Raw genomic sequence first — 23,826 nt, forward strand, 5'->3', positions numbered from 1 at the left:
TGATATTGTTTGGCACTGGCCTGTTTCAAAATCTTGCATGTCAGGTTTTGGCAATATAAATTCATTGCAGTGGCATCGGACTAGATTCCTGTGAATATCAAAAGCAGTATATTTACATCTGGGATTTGCATTGTGTGTAAATTTTAACCAAGAACATACGACAAGGATTACAGACAATATACACAACTATATACTGTACATGGAATATAAAATATCTAATTGCAGCTCTCACTGAAGCTGAGCGAGGATCGTCCATACAACGGAGTAATGTAGTGGTTCTCTAGGTATGTGTGGAGTTCTTTCTGAGCATAATTATACTAGGCAAGAGTCATGATTCTGCTGGGAGAATCCCACAATGTGAAAAAAGGCAAGGGGGTTTTTCAATCCTGTGTAAAAGTTAAGTTTTAGCTTTGTTCCCATTCATTTTGGGGCAATTCATAGGGCAAGGAATAAATGTCCCAATCTTGAAAATTAAAATATTGGTAAGTTTGCATAATGAGGATTGGATTCAAGTTGACTTGCTACTCAGGAAGTATGGAATTAATAAATTGGGAAGCATTTATAGAATTCACTAAATAGCTAAAAAACTAATTTTAAAAATCATAAAAAAACTTCAATTATATTTTTATTGGTAGCTTTAAAAATGAATAAAGTGTCATTCATAAGATATTATTTTTTTCTCATTGTCTATAATGTTCTAATATATTCTGATATTATCATCATTCACATAAGTCTTTGTTTCCAATGTAGCTTGAAATCTACTTTTCCCTTTTCAAAAGACACATACTAGGGTCAATTGCATAGACCATCAATTATCCATACATATCTTTAAAGTGTGGGAAGAAACAAAACAAGACCCACGCTGAAACAGAGAGAACATAAAAACCATGGCCCCAATTCCTGAAGACCAATGATTTTCTTGACTGTCTTGATGAGGTGCATGGTACAGTGGGTCGATCATGATTCATGAATAGGTGCCCACCTTGTAATGAATCAGGAGTATCTAAAGAGTGATACGCTTGTCCGTGTGCCAGCCAGAAATCTTACCCAAGTTGAAGACTGGACAGAGATTACTGATGCAGTGAACACAACAGCTCCATACATTTTCATGGAGCTGGGAGAAAATTGTCTAAGAACAGAGAAGGTCTTAAAATTGTGGCTCAGCTTTGAGTTGCACCAATGTTTTGCAACTGTGCAAAGCTTGTGCCTTGCTTTTTTGGTATTAAATCTTTGCTAAATTTGGCCTATAAGCAAATATTTTCTTGGATTTGAACTCAGTGCTCAAATCTCTGCAGAGCAACCATACTAAGCACTGAGCCATAGTGTCACCAGTATAGTAAAAAAGTATTTTAGTCTAAATGCTGTTTTTGGAAATGGGATTAGGATGTCGAGGACGATATGCAGAATCTTAAATGTACTTCTTTCCCTGCTAGCTTTACTTAGTCTGAAAGATTTATTTATTTTTAATTTTCATAAACTTGGCAATTTAACCTTATGATCAGGTGCATCTTATCAAGTTGAAATGTCTAGTTGTAAAATTACACATGTTACTATCCTATCATGTTCTTTACCATTGCATATACTTTTCTTTTAGGATACTGCTGGCAAGGTCCTGGATCGTTGGGCAATTATGTCTCGAGAAGAGGAGATTATCACTTTACAGCAGTTTCTACGGTTTGGAGAAACCAAATCCATTGTGGAACTCATGGCTATTCAAGAAAAGGAAGGACAGGCAGTTGCTGTGGCTTCTTCAAAAGCTGATTCAGATATAAGAACTTTTATTGAAAGCAACAATCGTACCAGAAGCCCAAGTGTACTCTCACAATTGGAAAACAGTAACCCTTCTAGCATTCACCACTTTGAGAACATGCCCAATAGCCTTGCATTTCTCCTTCCATTCCAGTATATCAACCCAGTGTCTGCTCCTATGCTTGGATTACCTCCTAATGGGCTCATGTTAGAGCACCCTGGCCTAAGGTTGCACGAATCTAACAATTCAAATCACAATGAATGTGAAGAGACCAGTGAGTCGGAGGTCTCCCCCATGCCTTATAGTAGGAATGAGCAGACATCTAATAGAAATGCCTTGAGTAGCATCACAAATGTAGAGCCAAAAACAGAGCCAAACAATGCCTCCCCCACTCAAGCATCTACTCCTGTCAGCGACATTAATAAATCTGAGCATGTCAAAAGTTCTTTCAAGATTCACCGAATGAGAAGGATGGGAGCTTCATCAAGGAAGGGCAGGGTATTTTGCAATGCTTGTGGCAAAACTTTTTATGATAAAGGAACACTAAAAATCCATTACAATGCTGTGCATCTTAAGATTAAACACAGATGTACTATTGAAGGTTGTAACATGGTTTTCAGTTCTCTTCGAAGTAGAAATCGGCATAGTGCAAATCCCAATCCTCGTCTTCACATGCCAATGCTAAGAAACAATAGAGATAAAGACCTTATTCGTGCAACTTCTGGAGCTGCTACACCTGTAATAGCAAGTACAAAATCAAGCTTATCGTTAACCAGCCCTGGTCGACCACCCATGGGTTTTTCAACACCACCTTTGGATCCTCTTTTGCAAAATTCACTTTCCAGTCAACTAGTGTTTCCAGCTTTAAAAACTGTACAGCACGTTCCTCCTTTTTACAGAAGTTTACTAAATTCAGGAGACTTAGTTAGCCCTCCAACATCACTACCTACTAGCCCAATATTGCCAGCACCTTTAGGGGTAGAACAGCCTCTTCCTCCTCTGCCTCAAGAGCTGCAATCAACTGTGATTAACATGTCAACACAGGATTCTAATACAGATCTTGCTCCTAAGAAAAAACCTAGAAAATCTAGTATGCCGGTTAAAATAGAAAAGGAAATCATTGATACTGCTGATGAATTTGATGATGATGATGATGATGAAGAAAATATTGATCATGGTCCATCCATAAATGACATTGGTCATGATTCTCAAGGTGAGGTGAGCCCAGGATTGTCAATAAACAGTTACTCAAAAACAAGCAGTAGCAGGTGTATCATGCGTTCAGACACCAGAGCCAACAGCATGACGTCTGAAGACCAGGACCATGAAAGAGATTTTGAAAATGAGTCAGAATCCTCTGAGCCAAAGTTTTGTGATGAACCAATGGAGGATGACAACATTCCAATTCACAAGAATGGCAGTCTTAGGACAGAAATTGATAAATCTTATGAAAACCATATTGACAGTCATCAGCAGGCTGTCATAAAGGTAAAAGAAGAGTTTACAGACCCTACATATGACATGTTTTACATGAGCCACTATGGACTATACAATGGGGGCAGTGCTGGCATGGCTGCATTTCACGAAAGCTTAGCTTCATCATTGAGTTACGGAAGCCCTCAAAAATTCTCTCCAGATGGGGACCTGTGCTCAAGCCCAGATCCTAAAATTTGCTATGTGTGCAAAAAGAGTTTCAAAAGCTCATACAGTGTAAAACTTCACTACAGGAATGTTCACCTAAAAGAGATGCATGTCTGCACAGTAGCTGGTTGCAATGCTGCTTTTCCCTCACGCCGGAGTAGAGACAGGTTAGTAGTATTATTTTATTTATATGCATTATATTTTGTTATTCTCTCCACATTGCTATTCAGCGTTTCCTATAAACATCATTGTAGAAGAATTTAGTTATATTGCTTGAACTGGATGTTTCATTTATTCTCTAAAAAGAGCAAATCTGTACTAATTATTTAGGCAGAGCTAAACATGCAAAGACATATACACTGACAAGCAAAAAGGTAACAATATTTTGAACTTTTGACTTACAGACTCCATATCTCACCATCCACTGCTGCTTCAAATGTGAGGCTAGCATAATTTTATAGACAATGATCTTGGCTAGATCATACATAAATTTGACTTGCAACTATTTTGCATACGAATAATTATGCAGCTTATTGTCATGTCACTGCATTGTTACTGTTTTGCTTCTAAAAATCTAAACTTAAATTTTTATTATTGTGTTAGTGTTTTGTAAATCCACCTTTGGTTTTCAACACTGCCTGAATCCTTATGTTAATGCTTTCAATCAGATTCAAGCATGTCTCAACCAAAGTCTGATTCCAGGTCTCTTCTACATGTTCCGAAAGTTGGTGCATACTGGTCGACTCACTTGTGTATTTATACAGCTTTCTCATCATCTCTACTCACAAATGTTTAATTGGGTTGAGGTCTAGGGACTGTGGGGGCCAATTGAGCACCTCTACTTTATTGTCATTGAACCATTTCTTCACCAATCTTGACTTATGCTTCGAGTCATTGCCCTGCTGGAACATTATGTCATCCTTTTCACACCCATAGTACTGAAGTGTACAAAGTCAATTGTCTTATAGGATACTCACATATAGCTCAGCATTGAGACCACCATTGATCCTTGTCAAGTATCCAACACCTTTGGCGGTGAAGAAAACCCATATCATCAGGCTTCCTCCACCGAACTTGACAGTTCCTTCAATTTTTCGATCCGTTAGCCCCTTTTTCCTATGTTTTTTCCAGATCCATTTTCACCCATCAGAGCCTAGTCTATTGACTTTTGTCTCATCACTCCAAATCATCCATTTCCAATCTTCTACTGTCTACTTTTCATACTTTTTTGCAAACTACAACTGACGCTTGCTTTGGCAATATTGAAGTTGAGGCTTTTTCGGGCCACCATTCCAGACTTCTGTAATGTTTGGTGCATGGTGCTTGCATGGACGTCTATGATCTCACTATTACAAAGCAAACAAGCCAACTCTACTGCCATGTTTGTCTCACCAAAACTGATAGACCTTGTGATGAGACAACTTGTTGACTCAGATATTTTGCTTAGACGTCCACCTCTTGGCTTTTGAATGGATGGACAAACTTCATTTTGTATTCTTACTACTGCCATGACACTCACATGATGCAGTTTGGAAATTTTCTTGGCCAAGAGACAGCTGTCGATGAGCTGGATTATGCTCTTTCTCTTTTCTTGGAAAATCTTTTTCATGGTTGCTGCTTGATTCGATCCAGTGACCATTCACTTGGAAATAAGCTTAATAACAAACTATTAGGGAATATAAGAAGAGGTTGTAATTTGTAGTATACAGGAAGAAAAAGATTTTTCCTCCACCAGGTGCAGAACAGTAACAATGCAGTGACATGACAAGAATCTGCATATATACAGTGGGGCAAAAAAGTATTTAGTCAGTCAGCAATAGTGCAAGTTCCACCACTTAAAAAGATGAGAGGTGTCTGTAATTTACATCATAGGTAGACCTCAACTATGGGAGACAAACTGAGAAAAAAAATCCAGAAAATCACATTGACTGTTTTTTTAACATTTTATTTGCATATTATGGTGGAAAATAAGTATTTGGTCAGAAACAAACAATCAAGATTTCTGGCTCTCACAGACCTGTAACTTCTTCTTTAAGAGTCTCCTCTTTCCTCCACTCATTACCTGTAGTAATGGCACCTGTTTAAACTTGTTATCAGTATAAAAAGACACCTGTGCACACCCTCAAACAGTCTGACTCCAAACTCCACTATGGTGAAGACCAAAGAGCTGTCAAAGGACACCAGAAACAAAATTGTAGCCCTGCACCAGGCTGGGAAGACTGAATCTGCAATAGCCAACCAGCTTGGAGTGAAGAAATCAACAGTGGGAGCAATAATTAGAAAATGGAAGACATACAAGACCACTGATGATCTCCCTCGATCTGGGGCTCCACGCAAAATCCCACCCTGTGGGGTCAGAATGATCACAAGAACGGTGAGCAAAAATCCCAGAACCACGCGGGGGGACCTAGTGAATGAACTGCAGAGAGCTGGGACCAATGTAACAAGGCCTACCATAAGTAACACACTACGCCACCATGGACTCAGATCCTGCAGTACCAGACGTGTCCCACTGCTTAAGCCAGTACATGTCCGGGCCCATCTGAAGTTTGCTAGAGAGCATTTGGATGATCCAGAGGAGTTTTGGGAGAATTTCCTATGGTCTGATGAAACCAAACTGGAACTGTTTGGTAGAAACACAACTTGTCGTGTTTGGAGGAAAAAGAATACTGAGTTGCATCCATCAAACACCATACCTACTGTAAAGCATGGTGGTGGAAACATCATGCTTTGGGGCTGTTTCTCTGCAAAGGGGCCAGGACGACTGATCCGGGTACATGAAAGAATGAATGGGGCCATGTATCGTGAGATTTTGAGTGCAAACCTCCTTCCATCAGCAAGGGCATTGAAGATGAAACGTGGCTGGGTCTTTCAACATGACAATGATCCAAAGCACACCGCCAGGGCAACGAAGGAGTGGCTTCGTAAGAAGCATTTCAAGGTCCTGGAGTGGCCTAGCCAGTCTCCAGATCTCAACCCTATAGAAAACCTTTGGAGGGAGTTGAAAGTCCGTGTTGCCAAGCGAAAAGCCAAAAACATCACTGCTCTAGAGGAGATCTGCATGGAGAAATGGGCCAACATACCAACAACAGTGTGTGGCAACCTTGTGAAGACTTACAGAAAACGTTTGAACTCTGTCATTGCCAACAAAGGATATATTACAAAGTATTGAGATGAAATTTTGTTTCTGACCAAATACTTATTTTCCACCATAATATGCAAATAAAATGTTAAAAAAACAGACAATGTGATTTTCTGATTTTTTTCTCAGTTTGTCTCCCATAGTTGAGGTCCACCTATGATGTAAATTACAGACGCCTCTCATCTTTTTAAGTGGTGGAACTTGCACTATTGCTGACTGACTAAATACTTTTTTGCCCCACTGCATATATACTCCATATCAACAATATCTTTTTACAATGTATATTTTTTAAAAAATGATGTAGTACAATAGTAAAGCAAAAAGCACCAAAAGATTGCCCTTAGCTGTCAGAGAATGAGTTTCTAAGGCATGGTAGGTAGTTTGGACATATTCTAATATCAATGAAATATATTATCACAAAGAAATTTTATCTCATTCCTCTTTGTAGTATTTTTGAAGAAACAGACTAACAAACCACACCTTTGTAGCACCACTGTAAACCTCCTTTAAACAAATTTAGAAGCGGCTTCCTGTACCATCCGAGCAATGAGTTACATTGTACAATATCTCCATACACTGTGTACTTACAATGTTGATGCTTTTGACATCTCAACCACTTTAAATGGAACAAAGGTTTACACCATTAAAATACATCTGAAATGCAGTCATGGCTAAAAGTTTTGACATTGGCAATTTTTTTTTTCTGCTTTAATGTTTTTTGATCATTTAGTCAGATATTTCTATGGCTATTGAAGTACAATTCTAAGCTTTTTTTTACTTTTTTTTAACAGATACATCACTCGTTAATGTTGACCCTAATGTTTCAAAACTTCTGCAAATCACCCTGGCATTCTGAATATCAGCTTTTGTGTCAAATCTTGGCTGATGACAACCCATTCTTGTGTAATCAGTGTTTGACGCTTGCACAATTTCTGTATTATTGGCCTCTTTCACATTTCCGTCGGTACGGGGCCGTCGCAAACCGTCGGCCCGACGTACTGAAGGACGTTGTGCAAAATAGTGTACAACGTGGGCAGCGGATTCAGTTTTCAGATGCATCCGCTGCCCATTATGAGTTCCGGGGTGGAGGGGGAGGAGTTTCGGCCGCGTTGCACAAAAAAAGTTACATTGAACGTTTTTTTGTGACAACGGTCTGCCAATTACCGACGCATCTAGTGCACGACATATGGAACGTGTGTCCATACGTTGCGATGCGTCGGTAATACAAGTCTATGTGCAAAAGACGCATCCTGCAGGCAACTTTGCAGGATGCGTTTTTTGCACAGAACAACGCATTGCAATGTCTTTATAAAGATGGAAGTGTGAAAGTAGCCATTGTTTGTCTACTCGCTTTCTGAGGAATGACCACATGTTCTAATGGGATTGCCATATGGGGAGTTTCTTAAAATCTATCCAAAATATCTATTGAAAAAAAGTTCAGGGATTGGACTGCAGAGGCCTGGGATACAGTTCTTTTCTCGGATGAAGCCCCCTTTATACTGTTTTGTACATATGGAAGAATGATTGTTCAGAGAAGAAAAGATAAACACTACCATGAGTTCTCAGTCATGCCAAGAGTATAAGAGTAAAGCCTTCTGAGATTATTCATTTGTAGGGTTGCTTTTCATCCATGGGATTATGCTCACTCATGTTTTTCCCTAAGAACACAGGCATTAATAAATAGCTTGTAACCATCATTAAAATGCACTTTCTCCCAATGATCCAGTAGCAATTTGATGCTTTCTCCAATATAATGGAGACCATACCACAAGGCAAAAAGGGATAGCTAATTGGCTCACTAAGCAAAACATTGAAATTTTGGTTCCATGGCCAGAAAATTTGCCAGATTACAATCCCATTGAGAACATATAGCCAATCCTCAAAAAGCAAGAGTGCTGAGAAAAATATAGAAATTATGATAAACTCCAACCACTGATTAGACAAAGAATGGGTTGCTATCAGTCAGGATTTGGCCCAGAAGCTAATTTCCAGCATGTCGGGGGGAATTGCAGAAGTCTTGAAAAATTAGGGTCAACACTGTCTTTGCATAAACTTGAAGTATGATAACTTATGAAATGCTTATAATTGTACTTCAGTAACTACAGAAATATATGACTGATATCGAAAACCACTGAAGCAGCAAACTTTGTGAGAACCAAAATGTCTGTCACTCTCAAAACTTTTAGCCACAGCTGTAAAATATATAGATGTTGTTAAAATTGCTAGCTACTGCCCATGCATCTTGATTTGGCCCCCTTTTGTCTATGTTAGGTCTCTTGCACATCACTGCATCAGCAGTACGAGTGTGATCTGACAAAACATAGGATATCAACTGGACCAATGTAAAAATATGGGGCCGTGCACGTGTCCAATTTTTTCCTTGGTCAGAACCGATCTAAGAAAAAAATCAGAGTGTGCCCTAGTTTGATCCGATATTCGTGTCACACTCAGCCATGAAAGTCAATGAGCGCGTGGAAAGCATTGGACTGCAATGAGATGACATTTTTCACCACCTGACAGAATCTAGAAGATGGAGAATTTTTTTTCCTTATCTTCTCCTCATCTGAGAGAATCAGATCACACTATGCTCAAACTCTGATCAGAGTGTGATCAGAGTGTTATTTACACAATTGATCCGATTCTCTCGGATAAGAGAATACATGGTCGTCTGCACCTGCCTAATAGCCAGGAGTGTTATCCACATCAATACCATTTTTTTCGCAGTTTATCTGTGATTGTGTGTTATGGTGAATTCTGCTCCTCAAAGGCACAGAAATTGGCTTTACAATACGTGAGGTTAAAGTTTTAAAACATCATCCACATGTAGTTGACGAATTGTATATGGAAAATTTAGAAAGCTGCAGAGTTTCAAATTTGCAGCGTGCTCAACATGGATTGTCACAGCATATTTCACACTTATCCATGGTAAACCTGGAGCACAATCTACAGCAAAATACAGGTGCACTACAGCAGACATGTTCTGTCACCTCACCTAACATGTCATTTACTGTATGCAAACATGTACCACATCATCATGCCAACTTCAACAGGAGTTATTGTAGCTCCAACTCTGGTTTATTCATATGTGGCTCAGCAATAGGCTTGTTCCTCCTCAGAATGTGTTTTTATTTCTCAGCCTGCAGCAGTATAAGCATTCAATTGTTAACCCCCATGGCACTCAAATAGTTAACATGTTGTAGCTTTCTATACACGTCTGTATTATTTTTATTTTTTACATGCTATTACTACACATGTTTCACCTTATTTCTACTAATATTCAGTAGCTTCAGTTTATTCTTTTGCTAAACAGTCACATCTCAATTTCTGTCTCCCATAACCAAAGCACCATGAAAATGCAGTGAAATCTGCAGGCACCATATTATAGAGAAGGAGGAGATGAGAAGTTTGATATTTAGTTTTGTGAGAAAAGATTCAGTATAACCGGTGTTTTAACCATTTAAACCTTTGCTCTTATTGGATTTTTTTTTGTCCAGTGGACGGTCCTTTCAGTGACTGACAGCTTTAAATGTATAAGTGAGCACACAGAGATGGCTGCCAATCATTGACAGGACCACCCTCTGGACTGAAAATCCCAGAAAGAGCAGTGGATCAAATTAATAAAACACAATTTATATTGAATATTTTCTCACAAAACTATAGAGTGGGTATGGAAAGTATTCCCTTTGATTTTTTCACTCTTTGTTTCATTGAAGCCATTTGGTAAATTCAAAAAAGTTCATTTTTTCTCATTAATGTACACTCGGCACCCCATCTTGACTGAAAAAAACAGAAATGTACTAATTTTTGCAAATGTATTCAAAAGAAAAACTTGAAATATTATATGGTCATAAGTATTCAGACCCTTTGCTCAGACACTCATATATAAGTCACATGCTGTCCATTTCCTTGTGATCCTCCTTGAGATGGTTCTACTCCTTCAGTAGAGTCCAGCTGTGTTTCATTAAACTGATAGGACTTGATTTGGAAAGGTACACAACCTGTCCATATAAGACCTCACAGCTCACAGTGCATGTCAGACCAAAGGAGAATCATGAGGTCAAAGGAACTGGCCAAGGAGCTCAGAGACAGAATTGTGGCAATGCACTGATCTGGCCAAGGGTACAACAGAATTTCTGCAGTACTCAAGGTTCCTAAGAGCACAGTGGCCTCCATAATCCTTAAATGGAAGAAGTTTGGGACCACCTAGACCTGGCTGTCCAGCCAAACTGAGCAATCATGGGAGAAGAGCCTTGGTGAGAGAGATAAAGAAGAACCCCAATATTACTGTGGCTGAGCTCCAGAGATGCAATAAGGAGATGGGAGAAAGTTCTACAAAGTCAACTATCACTGCAGCCCTCCACCAGTCCGGCCTCTATGACAGAGTGGCCTGACGGAAGCCTCTCCTCAGTGCAAGATATATGAAAGCCCGCATAGAGTTTGCTAAAAACACATGAAGGATTTCCAGACTATAAGATTCTCACGTCTGCAGAGATGAAGATAGACCTTTTTGGTAATAATTCTAAGCGGTATGTGTGGAAAAAACAGGCACTGCTCATCACCTGTCTAATACAATCCCAACCATGAAATATAGTGGTGGCAGCATCATGCTATTGGGGTGTTTTTCTGCTACAGGGACAGGACTACAGGCCAAGTACAGAGATATCCTGGATGAAAACCTCTTCCAGAGTGCTCTGGACCTCAGACTTGGCTGAAGGCTCACCTTCCAACAAGACCCTAAGCACACAGCTAAAATAACAAAGGAGTGGCTTCAGAACAACTCTGTGACCATTCTTGACTGGCTTACCCAGAGCACTGATATAAACCAAATTGAGCATCTCTGGAGAGACCTGAAAATGGCTGTCCATCAAGATTCACCATCCAACCTGATGGATCTGGAGAGGATCTGCAAGGAAGAATGGCAGAGGATCCCCAAATCCTGGTGTGAAAAACTTGTTGCATCATTCCCAAGAAGACTCATGGCTGTACTAGCTCAAAAGGTGCTTCTACAGAATACTGAGCAAAGGGTCTGAATACTTATGATCATGTGATATTTCAGGTTTTCTTTTTTAATAAATTTGCAAAAATTACTACATTTCTGTTTAGTTCAGTCAAGATGGGGTGCAGAGTGTGCATTAATGAGAAATAAAATGAACTTTTTAGAATTGACCAAATGGCTGCAATGAAACAAAGAGTGAAAAATTTAAAGGGGTCTGAATACTTTCTGTAGCCACTGTATATCAATCTATTCAGCTCCCCCAGCTCTATAACATGGTGCCTGCAGATTGGACTGCGTTTTCATGCTAACAGGTTCTCTTTAACACAAATCCTTATGTCTTATTTTGCTTTTAATGACTGCCTTACATACAGTAATCTAATTTTTTTTCACAATTAGGTGGTTGATCATTAGGCGGACATACTTTAAAACATTTAGTAACCATTTTCCACCTGGAAAATTGTTCACATTTTTTATGCATATCCATCTCGAATCCTGCTAAAAGAGGGTTTTCTACTAAAATGCATGTAAATGTGATTAAAAATCATTTTTGCTTCTGGTTTTCTTGTTTGCCTTCGGTTACACCGTCTATCGCGGGCTGCTCAATGAGTTGAATGAGAACCCATCACAAAACCTGCTGTCACAATCAGATGGGAAGTGTGTAACTCCTTTATCTGTCCTTTTCTAAGCTTTTCTCAACTTATTTACATCCACAAACCACATCAATGTTGACTATCCAGGGGGAAAAAAAACTTATATCAGTCAAATAATGCAAAAGATTTAATAAAAACCATTAGCAAAAAATTATTTTAACCCTAAATACATGCAATTTAAGTAAAAAAAAATGTCCCCAGGGGTTTATAACCCCTTTAAATAGCTCTTTAAAAAATACAATACTCATATTAATCCCAGTGATTTCCAACCTTATGGGAAACCCCTGAAAAGGCTTTAGGAAGCTTGGTGTAAGGGACAGTAAAGTGTTCTTTAAGTTAAAGAGGTTACCCCCTATTTTTTAATTGATCATTGTGTGATCGGCTGCTGTTCAACATCCAGCACCCACGCCGATCAGCTGATATCGATGTGCTCATTTGCCAAGCTGCTCCATTTTTTGGTAGTGAACAAGGCTTGGTACTGCACATCCACCTCCTATTCAAATCAATTTGAGAAGGATTTTTAGTACCCTGCGGTGGCCACTGCTCCACACCTGAGCACTTAAAGGGAAGGTGCCGCAATTTTGTTTTTGTATTAAAAATAATTGTTTATATAAACAATTATTTTTAATACAAAATTATTTTTTTTAACTTTAATATATTTTTTATTATTAATTATTTTTGCAGCCACTGGGCGCCGCCATTTTGCTTTGCAGCAGTGTAAGAGTCCCAGCACGACACTAAGGCTACGTTCACATTAGCGTCGCGTCGCTGTTGCGTCGGCGACGCAGCGGCGACGCAGCGGCGACGCGCCCCTATGTTTAACATAGGGGACGCGTGCGTCTTTTTGCACGCGTTTTCCGACACGTGCGTCGTTTTAGACGCTAGCGTCGGACGCAAGAAAACGCTACAAGTTGCATTTTTCTTGCGTCCGATTTCGTCAAAAAACAACGCACGCGTCGCAAAACGCGCGTGGTTTTCCGTGCGTCGCGCGTTGCGTCGCCGACGCAGGGCGGCGCAACGCTAGTGTGAACGTAGCCTTACACTGTGCAAAATACGGCAGCCCTGGACATAGGAGGCTGCAGTCGGGAGCCGACCCCATAGCTATCATTGTGCTGTGATGTGGCCACGCCCCCTGGGCTGTCTCCACATCACAGCAGAGGCAGGAGATTGGCGCCATCTTGCTTCAGCCTACAGTGGAGTGTACCTGTGAGCTCCACTGTGACTGAGAGCCGTGCTGTTGGAGGGGCAGCTCCATCTGTCTCCCCTCACACTGTCAGCAGCCGTTCCCTGTCCTCTGCTGCCTGGTGTGTGGCTGTAATCCCTAGAGAGGGTGAAGGAGTGCTGCCGTCTGATGTCCTCTATCAGGAGCTGCAGAGAGGTAACAGAGGGGGATGGGGGAGGCTCTGTGCTGCTCTGACCTCACTGCAGCTCCTCACAGGACATCAGACCCTGCATCTATCACTATACTGTGCTGAGCCATGTATCTAATCCTCTCCTGTGTAATACTGTCTGCTGGCCCCTGTATCTAATCCTCTCATGTGTAATACTATGCTGAGCCATGCATCTAATCCTCTCCTGTGTGATACTGTCTGCTGAGCCATGCATCTAATCCTATACTGTGTGATATTATGCTGAGCCGTGTATCTAATCTTCTCCTGTGTGATACTGTCTGCTGAGCCGTGTATCTAATCCTCTCCTGTGTGATACGGTCTGCTGAGCCATGTATGTAATCCTCTCCTGTGTGATACTGTCTGCTGAGCCGTGTATCTAATCCTCTCCTGTGTGATATTATGCTGAGCCGTGTATCTAATCCTCTCCTGTGTGATACTGTCTGCTGAGCCGTGTATCTAATCCTCTCCTGTGTGATACTGTCTGCTGAGCCGTGTATCTAATCCTCTCCTGTGTGATATTATGCTGAGCCGTGTATCTAATCCTCTCCTGTGTGATACTGTCTGCTGAGCCGTGTATCTAATCCTCTCCTGTGTGATACTGTCTGCTGAGCCGTGTATCTAATCTAATAATGGCGGTATGTGAGAACACTGGTGGTATTATGTGTGATCTATATGGCGGTATTATGTGAGAACACTATGGTAGTATTATCTTCAGAAAGCGGACCCATTCTATGGTGGTTCTGGCTGAGCACCTGCACGCGGGTCTGGGGTAATAGAGGGGGCAGCATGACCTCCAGTTAGGTGTAGTCAGGGGAAGGCTGGTGAGGTAGCTGAAGAGAGGGGTCTCATTTTTATCGTTACTATATGGATACATTTCCTTCCCAGCGTCACCCCGACTGCGCCTGTCACCTCGCTTTCACATATTGCCAGGACAGGATGGAGAAGACAGGATCTGAGGAGGGGAATGGGGTCTGTATGCAAAGTCTGGATCAGACCAGGCCATCAATCAGCAGAAATGTTTCCTGGATTTCTGTGGAGCAGACGGTCCATCCATGTGTATAAAAGACAGCGCTCTATGTACAATCCCTGGCTGCTCCACGCACCAAACAGGGGGCCCCCATAGACCAGCACACTGCTATCCTGAAATACTCTGTGCTGCTGTCACCCTGCTCCCTCCATCACATATCTCCCAGAATCCTTGCTGCCTGCCATCCTCGGTGACTGTCTACTTGTCAGTATAAGGCTGCTTTCACACTAGCGTTGGTACGGGCCCGTCGCAGTGTGTCGGGCCGATGTACCGACGTATGCTGTGAAAGAAATGTCCGACGTGGGCAACGGAAGCAGTCTTACGACGATTCCGCTGCCCCATTGTAAGGTCTGGGGAGGATGGGGCGGAGTTTCTGCCGTGCATGCGCGGTCGAAAATGGTGGACTCGACGCACAAACAAACGTTACATGTAACTTTTTTTGTGGCGGCGGTCCACGAAAACATGACGCAACCGTCGCATGACAGTTACGACGTGTGGCAATACGTCGCAATACGTCGATAATGTTAGTCTATGGGGAAAAAAACGCATCCTGCAGACAACTTTGCAGGATGTGTTTTTTCTCCTGAACGACGCATTGCAACGTACAGCCAACAACGCTAGTGTGAAAGTAGCCTAAGGCTGCCGTCCACTAGCAGTATTTGGTCAGTATTTTACCTCAGTATTTGTAGCTAAAACCAGGAGTGGGTGATAAATGCAGAAGTGGTGCATATGTTTCTATTATACTTTTCCTCTATTTGTTCCACTCCTGGTTTTGGCTTACAAATACTGAGGTAAAATACTGACCAAATACTGATAGTGTGACGGCAGCCATACTCTGCAGTCACCAACAAAATGGCTGCTCATTTGGTTCCTGAATATCATCCTCTCTAATCCCTTAGCAAACACCCAGAAGGGGAGGAGAGGAGACATCACACAGGTCAGCAGACTCCGCCCATAATTACTGCAGTGCAGTAATGTGAGCTAGTTGTACACTAGGTTTTTCTGAAATTTCAGCAGCTGCTCCCCCTAGTGTTTAAAAGTGGAAATTCCAAAACTTTCCAAATTATTTTCCTTATTTTACTAAATTATAAACAAATGATAATATTTTTTAAGAAAATGTAATCATTAATTCTTTAAATGTTTACAATTTCTGAAAAAAAAATTTTTTTGATGGCACCTTCCCTTTAAGGCCGACAGCTGCAGCCGATAACAGCTAATCGGCAGAGCTGGCGGGTGGCCGATCGGATATTGATGATTTATCAGGATAGGTAATCAATGTACAAGTAGTGGACAACCTCTTTAACTTGTCTTGACTAGGGTTGAGCGAAACGGGTCGTTCATTTTCAAAAGTCACCGACTTTTGGCAAAGTCGGGTTTCATGAAACCCGATCCGACCCCTGTGCGGGGTCGGCCATGCGGTACGCGACTTTCGCGCCAAAGTCGCGTTTCAATGACGCGAAAAGCGCCATTTCTCAGCCAATGAAGGTAAACGCAGAGTGTGGGCAGCGTGATGACATAGGTCCTGGTCCCCACCATCTTAGAGAAGGGCATTGCAGTGATTGGCTTGCTGTCTGCGGCGTCACAGTGGCTATAAAGGGGAGTTCCCGCCGACCGCCATGTTACTGCTGCTGATCTGAGCTTAGGGAGAGGTTGCTGCCGCTTCGTCAGAAGCAGGGATAGCGTTAGGCAGGGTCCATTAACCACCAAACCGCTTGTGCTGTAGCGATTTCCACTGCCCAACACCACCTTCGGTGTGCAGGGACAGTGGAAGCTACATTTTTTTTTTTTTCCCCCTCAGCGCTGTAGCTCATTGGGCTGCCCTAGAAGGCTCCCTGATAGCTGCATTGCTGTGTGTACGCCGCTGTGCAAACCAACTGCTTTTTTCAAAGCACAAATTCCTTCCTTTCTGCACAGCTATCTTTTTGGTTTGTACACACTTTTTATTTAATTTGTGCATCAGTCCACTCCTTATTGCTGCCTGCCATACCTGGCTGAGATTACTGCAGGGAGATAGTAATTGAAGGACACTCCCTGTTTTTATTTATTTTTTTTGTGGGAGATTAAGATTGACATTTCTGCTAGAGTGCCATCCCTGTCTGTGTCATCTCTCACTCAGTGGGCCATAGAAAGCCTATTTATTTTTTTGCTTGATTTGGGTTATAAAATCTACCTGAAAAAATCACTACATCAATCAGTGGGAGAAAAATATTGGCCTCAGGGCTTGTGTGCCACTCTTGACTCCTGTGTGCATCATCACTCACTCAGTGGGCCATAGAAAGCCTATTTATTTTTTTGCTTGATTTTGGTTCTAAAATCTACCTGAAAAAATCACTACATCAATCAGTGGGAGAAAAATATTGGCCTCAGGGCTTGTGTGCCACTCCTGACTCCTGTGTGCATCATCACTCACTCAGTGGGCCATAGAAAGGCCATTTTTTTTTTTTTTGCTTTATTTGGGTTCTAAATTCTACCTGAAAAAATCAATAAATCAATCAGTGGGAGATTAATATTGGCCTTTGGGCTTGTGTGCCAGTCCTAAGCGTGCCATCTCTCTCTCTCAGATAGTGGGCCATAGAAAGCCTATTTATTTATTTTTTTTTTTATTGGGTTTATAAATTTTCCCTGGAAAAAAAAAAAAAGTGGGAGATTAATATTGGCCTCTGGGCTTGTGTGCCAGTCCTGAGCGTGCCATCTCTCTCACAAATAGTGGGCCATAGAAAGCCTATTTATTTATTTTTTTTTGGTTTTATAAATTCTCCCTTAAAAAAAAGGGAGATTAATATTGGCCTTTGGGCTTGTGTGCCAGTCCTAAGCGTGCCATCTCTCTCTGTCTCTCAGATAGTGGGCCATAGAAAGCCTATTTATTATTTTTTTTATTGGGTTTATAAATTTTCCCTGGAACAAAAAAAAAAAAGTGGGAGATAAATATTGGCCTCTGGGCTTGTGTGCCACTCCTGACTCCTGTGTGCGTCATCTCTCACTCAGTGGGCCATAGAAAGCCTTTTTTTGTTTTATTTGTTTTCTAAATTCTCCCTGAAAAAATCATTTTATTTTATTTGGTTTCTAAATTCTTCCTGAAAAAATCATTTTATTCTATTTTTTTTTTCCTAAAGTCTCCCTGAAAAAAAAAAAAAATCAGTGGGAGATTAATATTGCCCTTTCTGCTTGTGTGCCAGTCTTGACTCCTGGGTGTGCCATCTCTCTCTCTCTCTCCAATTGTGGGCCATAGAAAGCCTATTATTTTTTTTAGCTTGATTTGGGTTCCAAAATCTACCTGAAAAAATCACTACATCAATCAGTGGGAGATAAATATTGGCCTCTGGGCTTGTGTGCCACTCCTGACTCCTGTGTGCGTCATCTCTCACTCAGTGGGCCATAGAAAGCCTTTTTTTGTTTTATTTGTTTTCTAAATTCTCCCTGAAAAAATCATTTTATTTTATTTGGTTTCTAAATTCTTCCTGAAAAAATCATTTTATTCTATTTTTTTTTTCCTAAAGTCTCCCTGAAAAAAAAAAAAAAAAAAACAAATCAGTGGGAGATTAATATTGCCCTTTCTGCTTGTGTGCCAGTCTTGACTCCTGGGTGTGCCATCTCTCTCTCTCTCTCCAATTGTGGGCCATAGAAAGCCTATTATTTTTTTTAGCTTGATTTGAGTTCCAAAATCTACCTGAAAAAATCACTACATCAATCAGTGGGAGATAAATATTGGCCTCTGGGCTTGTGTGCCACTCCTGACTCCTGTGTGCGTCATCTCTCACTCAGTGGGCCATAGAAAGCCTTTTTTTGTTTTATTTGTTTTCTAAATTCTCCCTGAAAAAATCATTTTATTTTATTTGGTTTCTAAATTCTTCCTGAAAAAATCATTTTATTCTATTTTTTTTTTTCCTAAAGTCTCCCTGAAAAAAAAAAAAAAAAAACAAATCAGTGGGAGATTAATATTGCCCTTTCTGCTTGTGTGCCAGTCTTGACTCCTGGGTGTGCCATCTCTCTCTCTCTCTCCAATTGTGGGCCATAGAAAGCCTATTATTTTTTTAGCTTGATTTGGGTTCCAAAATCTACCTGAAAAAATCACTACATCAATCAGTGGGAGATAAATATTGGCCTCTGGGCTTGTGTGCCACTCCTGACTCCTGTGTGCGTCATCTCTCACTCAGTGGACCATAGAAAGCCTTTTTTTGATTTATTTGTTTTCTAAATTCTCCCTGAAAAAATCATTTTATTTTCTTTGGTTTCTAAATTCTTCCTGAAAAAATCATTTTATTCTATTTTTTTTTTTCCTAAAGTCTCCCTGAAAAAAAAAAAAAAAAATCAAATCAGTGGGAGATTAATATTTACATTTGTGCTTCAGTGACAGTCCTGCGTGTGTGGCATCTCTCTCATTTGTTGCCACCAACAACAGAGTGTGTAACATTGTGCCTGATTTTCGTTGTGGTCTCACTCACCTGTAAAGGGGTAGCTAAATCATACTGAAGTTATAGCTCACCGTGTAATTTGTGTGACAGCAACAAATGCCGTTAGTTTGTTTACGTTTTTAAAACAATGAGGAAGTATGGTGGAAGAGGTCGTGGCCGGGGGCGTTCATTGTCAGCTGGTAATGAGGGTAGTGGTAGTGGTGGAGCATCAGCTGGTCGTGGGAAAAAAAATATTGCACCTAAGTCTGGAGCTGTGGAGCCAGGTTCGTCGTCTGGCTACACAAGGCCTCGAACGCTCCCTTTTCTGGGAGTAGGAAAACCGCTTTTAAAGCCGGAGCAGCAAGAGCAAGTTTTGGCTTATCTTGCTGACTCAGCCTCTAGCTCTTTTGCCTCCTCTCGTGAAACTGGTAAATGTCAAAGCAGCGCGTCGTTAGTGGATGTTCACGGTCAGGGACAAGTCGCTTCCTTGTCCTCTTCAGCAAAAACAGAGAAGAATGCAGCAGGCGACACAACGGGTTACTCCATGGAGCTCTTTACACATACCGTCCCTGGCTTAGAAAGTGAAGCAGTTAACAGTCCATGCCCATTACAAGTTGAATCTGACATGGAGTGCACTGATGCACAGCCACAGCCAGACTACTATGCTGGTCCTTTGACTCAGACCACAACATTGCCCTTGCAGGGTGCTGATCAAGAATCAGACCCTGATGAGACTATGTTGCCCCATCACGAACACTATACCACTGACCGACACGGTGACACAGACGAAGTTGCACACGAGCTACAAGAAGAGGTAATAGATGACCCAGTCTTGACCCCGATTGGCAGCCATTGGGGGAACGGGGTGCAGGCGGCAGCAGTTCTGAAGCGGAGGAGGAGGGGCCGCAGCAGGCATCAACATCGCAACAGGTTCCATCTGCCGGGCCCGTATCTTGCCCAAAACGCGTGGCAAAGCTAAAACCTGTTGGAGGACAGCGTGGCCATCCGGTTAAAGCTCAGTCTGCAATGCCTGAAAAGGTATCCGATGCTAGAAAGAGTGCAGTCTGGCATTTTTTTAAACAACATCCAATTGATCAGCGCAAAGTCATCTGTCAAAAATGTTCAACTACCTTAAGCAGAGGACAGAATCTGAAAAGTCTCAATACAAGTTGCATGCATAGACATTTAACCACCATGCATTTGCAAGCCTGGACTAACTACCAAACGTCCCTTAAGGTTGTAGCACCCTCGGCCAATGAAGCTAGTCAGCAACGCAACATCCCTTCCGGCAGTGTAGGGCCATCATTTTCCGCAGCACCTGCAGTATCTGTGCAGGTTTCTTTGCCAGGCCAAAGCCGTCAGGGTCAGGGAATCACCAGTTTCGTAGTAGGAAACACTGCATCTAGGGCACCGGTGGCAACAATACCATCTCCCACCGTCTCTCAGTCTGCCATGTCCACCGGCACCCCCGCTAGTTCCACGATCTCCAGCTCTCCAGTCCAGCTCACCCTACATGAGACTATGGTTAGAAAAAGGAAGTACTTAGCCTCGCATCCGCGTACACAGGGTTTGAACGCACACATAGCTAGACTAATCTCGTTAGAGATGATGCCCTACCGGTTAGTTGAAAGCGAAGCTTTCAAAGCCCTGATGGACTACGCTGTACCACGCTATGAGCTACCCAGTCGACACTTTTTTTCCAGAAAAGCCATCCCAGCCCTCCACCAGCATGTTAAAGAGCGCATCGTCCATGCACTCAGGCAATCTGTGAGCACAAAGGTGCACCTGACAACAGATGCATGGACCAGTAGGCATGGCCAGGGACGTTACGTGTCCATCACGGCACACTGGGTAAATGTGGTGGATGCAGGGTCCACAGGGGACAGCAAGTTTGGGACAGTTCTGCCTAGCCCACGGTCTAGGAAACAATTGGCTGTAGCCGTTCGCACCCCCTCCTCCTCCTCTTCGTCCTCCTGCAGAAGCGAGAGCTCGTCCACAGACCGCAGTCGCACAACCACTCCATCCGCAGCTGCCACTGTTGCACACCAGGTCTCCCATTATGGGGCAGCTACTGGCAAACGTCAGCAGGCTGTATTGGCTATGAAGTGTTTGGGCGACAACAGACACACCGCGGAAGTTCTGTCCGAGTTCTTGCAGAAAGAAACGCAGTCGTGGCTGGGCACTGTAGATCTTGAGGCAGGCAAGGTAGTGAGTGATAACGGAAGGAATTTCATGGCTGCCATCTCCCTTTCCCAACTGAAACACATTCCTTGCCTGGCTCACACCTTAAACCTGGTGGTGCAGTGCTTCCTGAAAAGTTATCCGGGGTTATCCGACCTGCTCCTCAAAGTGCGTGGACTTTGCTCACATATCCGCCGTTCGCCCGTACACTCCAGCCGTATGCAGACCTATCAGCGTTCTTTGAACCTTCCCCAGCATCGCCTAATCATAGACGTTGCAACAAGGTGGAACTCAACACTGCACATGCTTCAGAGACTGTGTGAACAGAGGCGGGCTGTTATGTTTTTGTGGGAGGATACACATACACGGGCAGGCAGTAGGATGGCAGACATGGAGTTGTCAGGTGTGCAGTGGTCGAAGATTCAAGACATGTGTCAAGTCCTTCAGTGTTTTGAGGAATGCACACGGCTGGTTAGTGCAGACAACGCCATAATAAGCATGAGCATCCCCCTAATGCGTCTGCTGATGCAAAGTTTGACGCACATAAAGGATCAGGCGTCTGCAGCTGAGGAAGAGGAAAGCCTTGATGACAGTCAGCCATTGTCTGGCCAGGGCAGTGTACAGGACGAGGTAGCGGGCGAAGAGGAGGAGGAGGACGAGGAGGATGATGGGGATGATTATATTTTTAATGAGGAAGCTTTTCCGGGGCCACTGGAAATTGGTGGCGCGGCAAGGCCGGGTTCTAGTTTTTTGAGGGACACAAGTGACGTGGATTTGCCTGAAACTGCCCCTCAACCAAGCACAACCGCAGATTTGAGAACTGGAACTTTGGCCCACATGGCGGATTATGCCTTACGTATCCTCAAAAGGGACACACGCATAACTAAAATGATGAATGATGACGATTACTGGTTGGCCTGCCTCCTTGATCCTCGCTATAAAGGCAAATTGCAAAATATAATGCCACATGAGAACTTGGAACTAATATTAGCAACCAAACAATCAACTCTTGTTGACCGTTTGCTTCTGGCATTCCCTGCACACAGCGCCCGTGATCGTTCTCACACGAGCTGCAGGGGCCAGCAGACCAGAGGAGTTAGAGGGGCAGAAATCAGAAGTGGCGTTGGCCAGAGGGGTTTTCTGACCAGGTTGTGGAGTGATTTTGCTATGACCGCAGACAGGACAGGTACTGCAGCATCAATTCAAAGTGACAGGAGACAACATTTGTCCAGTATGGTTACAAACTATTTTTCATCCCTTATCGATGTTCTCCCTCAACCGTCATTCCCATTTGATTACTGGGCATCAAAATTAGACACCTGGCCAGAATTGGCAGAATATGCATTGCAGGAGCTTGCTTGCCCGGCAGCTAGTGTCCTATCAGAAAGAGTATTCAGTGCTGCAGGTTCAATACTAACAGAAAAAAGGACTCGTCTGGCTACCCAAAATGTAGATGATCTAACCTTCATTAAAATGAACCACAACTGGATTTCGAAATCTTTTGCCCCACCTTGCCCGGCTGACACCTAACTTTCCTATGAAAAGGTCTTGCCTGTGGACTATTCTGAATGCCTTTTCCAATCTCGTAATTTTCTGCACCTGATTGTCCAGCATACGACATGTTTACACCTCACTAAATGGCCAAACTCCCCACACGGGGCCGTGGTATCGACACTTGGCGACAGCACCCGTGAGAGTGCAGTTTGTCTGAAGAGGTGGGTGAGCCCGCTTTTGGTCGATGGCACTGCCACTGGGTCCCTCCTAGTACAATAAAGTGTCTCTGGCGGTGGTGGTGCGCACCCAACGTCAGACACACCGTTGTAATATGAGGGGCCCTGGGCCTGTACCGCCGGCCACAAGACAGTTTCCCCCCACCCCAGCTCAAACAGTGCTCTACCACTTGCAAAATTATCTCACAGCTCCACCAATGTTTAGTCTATGCGCTGACATCCTTCAATGCCTGCCACTGACAATACCATTGTATTGACATTTTTGTTATGTTAGGCCTTCGATGCCTGTCTGTGGTCACTCCTTCCACTAGGCCTCCACTGACCACACCACTGCTGCCCGTGTACCCCTGTAACCAATTTAAAATTGCCTACAGCCATGTGTTATTATTTTAGGCCTTCGATGCCTGTCTGCGGTGACTCCTTCCACTAGGCCTCCACTGACCACACCACTGCTGCCCGTGTACCCCTGGAACCAATTTAAAATTGCCTACAGCCATGTGTTATTATTTTAGGCCTTCGATGCCTGTCTGCGGTCACTCCTTCCACTAGGCCTCCACTGACCACACCACTGCTGCCCGTGTACCCCTGTAACCAATTTAAAATTGCCTACAGCCATGTGTTATTATTTTAGGCCTTCGATGCCTGTCTGCGGTGACTCCTTCCACTAGGCCTCCACTGACCACACCACTGCTGCCTGTGTACCCCTGGAACCAATTTAAAATTGCCTACAGCCATGTGTTATTATTTTAGGCATTCGATGCCTGTCTGCGGTCACTCCTTCCACTAGGCCTCCACTGACCACACCACTGCTGCCCGTGTACCCCTGTAACCAATTTAAAATTGCCTACAGCCATGTGTTATTATTTTAGGCCTTCGATGTCTGTCTGTGGTCACTCCTTCCACTAGGCCTCCACTGACCACACCACT

At 42.8% G+C, this 23,826-nt stretch overlaps 1 protein-coding gene across 2 annotated transcripts in view; it reads left to right on the forward strand.

Annotated features, from left to right (window-relative positions):
* Positions 1-23,826, forward strand: part of BNC2 (basonuclin zinc finger protein 2) — a 1,179,347-nt gene that overhangs the window by 1,057,289 nt on the left and 98,232 nt on the right. For both annotated transcript variants that reach the window (XM_069766293.1, XM_069766303.1), the window contains exon 6: positions 1,595-3,558. In XM_069766293.1, the coding sequence (XP_069622394.1) occupies positions 1,595-3,558 (1,964 nt within the window). The remainder of the gene's footprint in view (positions 1-1,594; positions 3,559-23,826) is intronic.

This window comes from Ranitomeya imitator, chromosome 1 (assembly GCF_032444005.1).
Source record: "Ranitomeya imitator isolate aRanImi1 chromosome 1, aRanImi1.pri, whole genome shotgun sequence".
Taxonomy (NCBI): domain Eukaryota; kingdom Metazoa; phylum Chordata; class Amphibia; order Anura; family Dendrobatidae; genus Ranitomeya; species Ranitomeya imitator.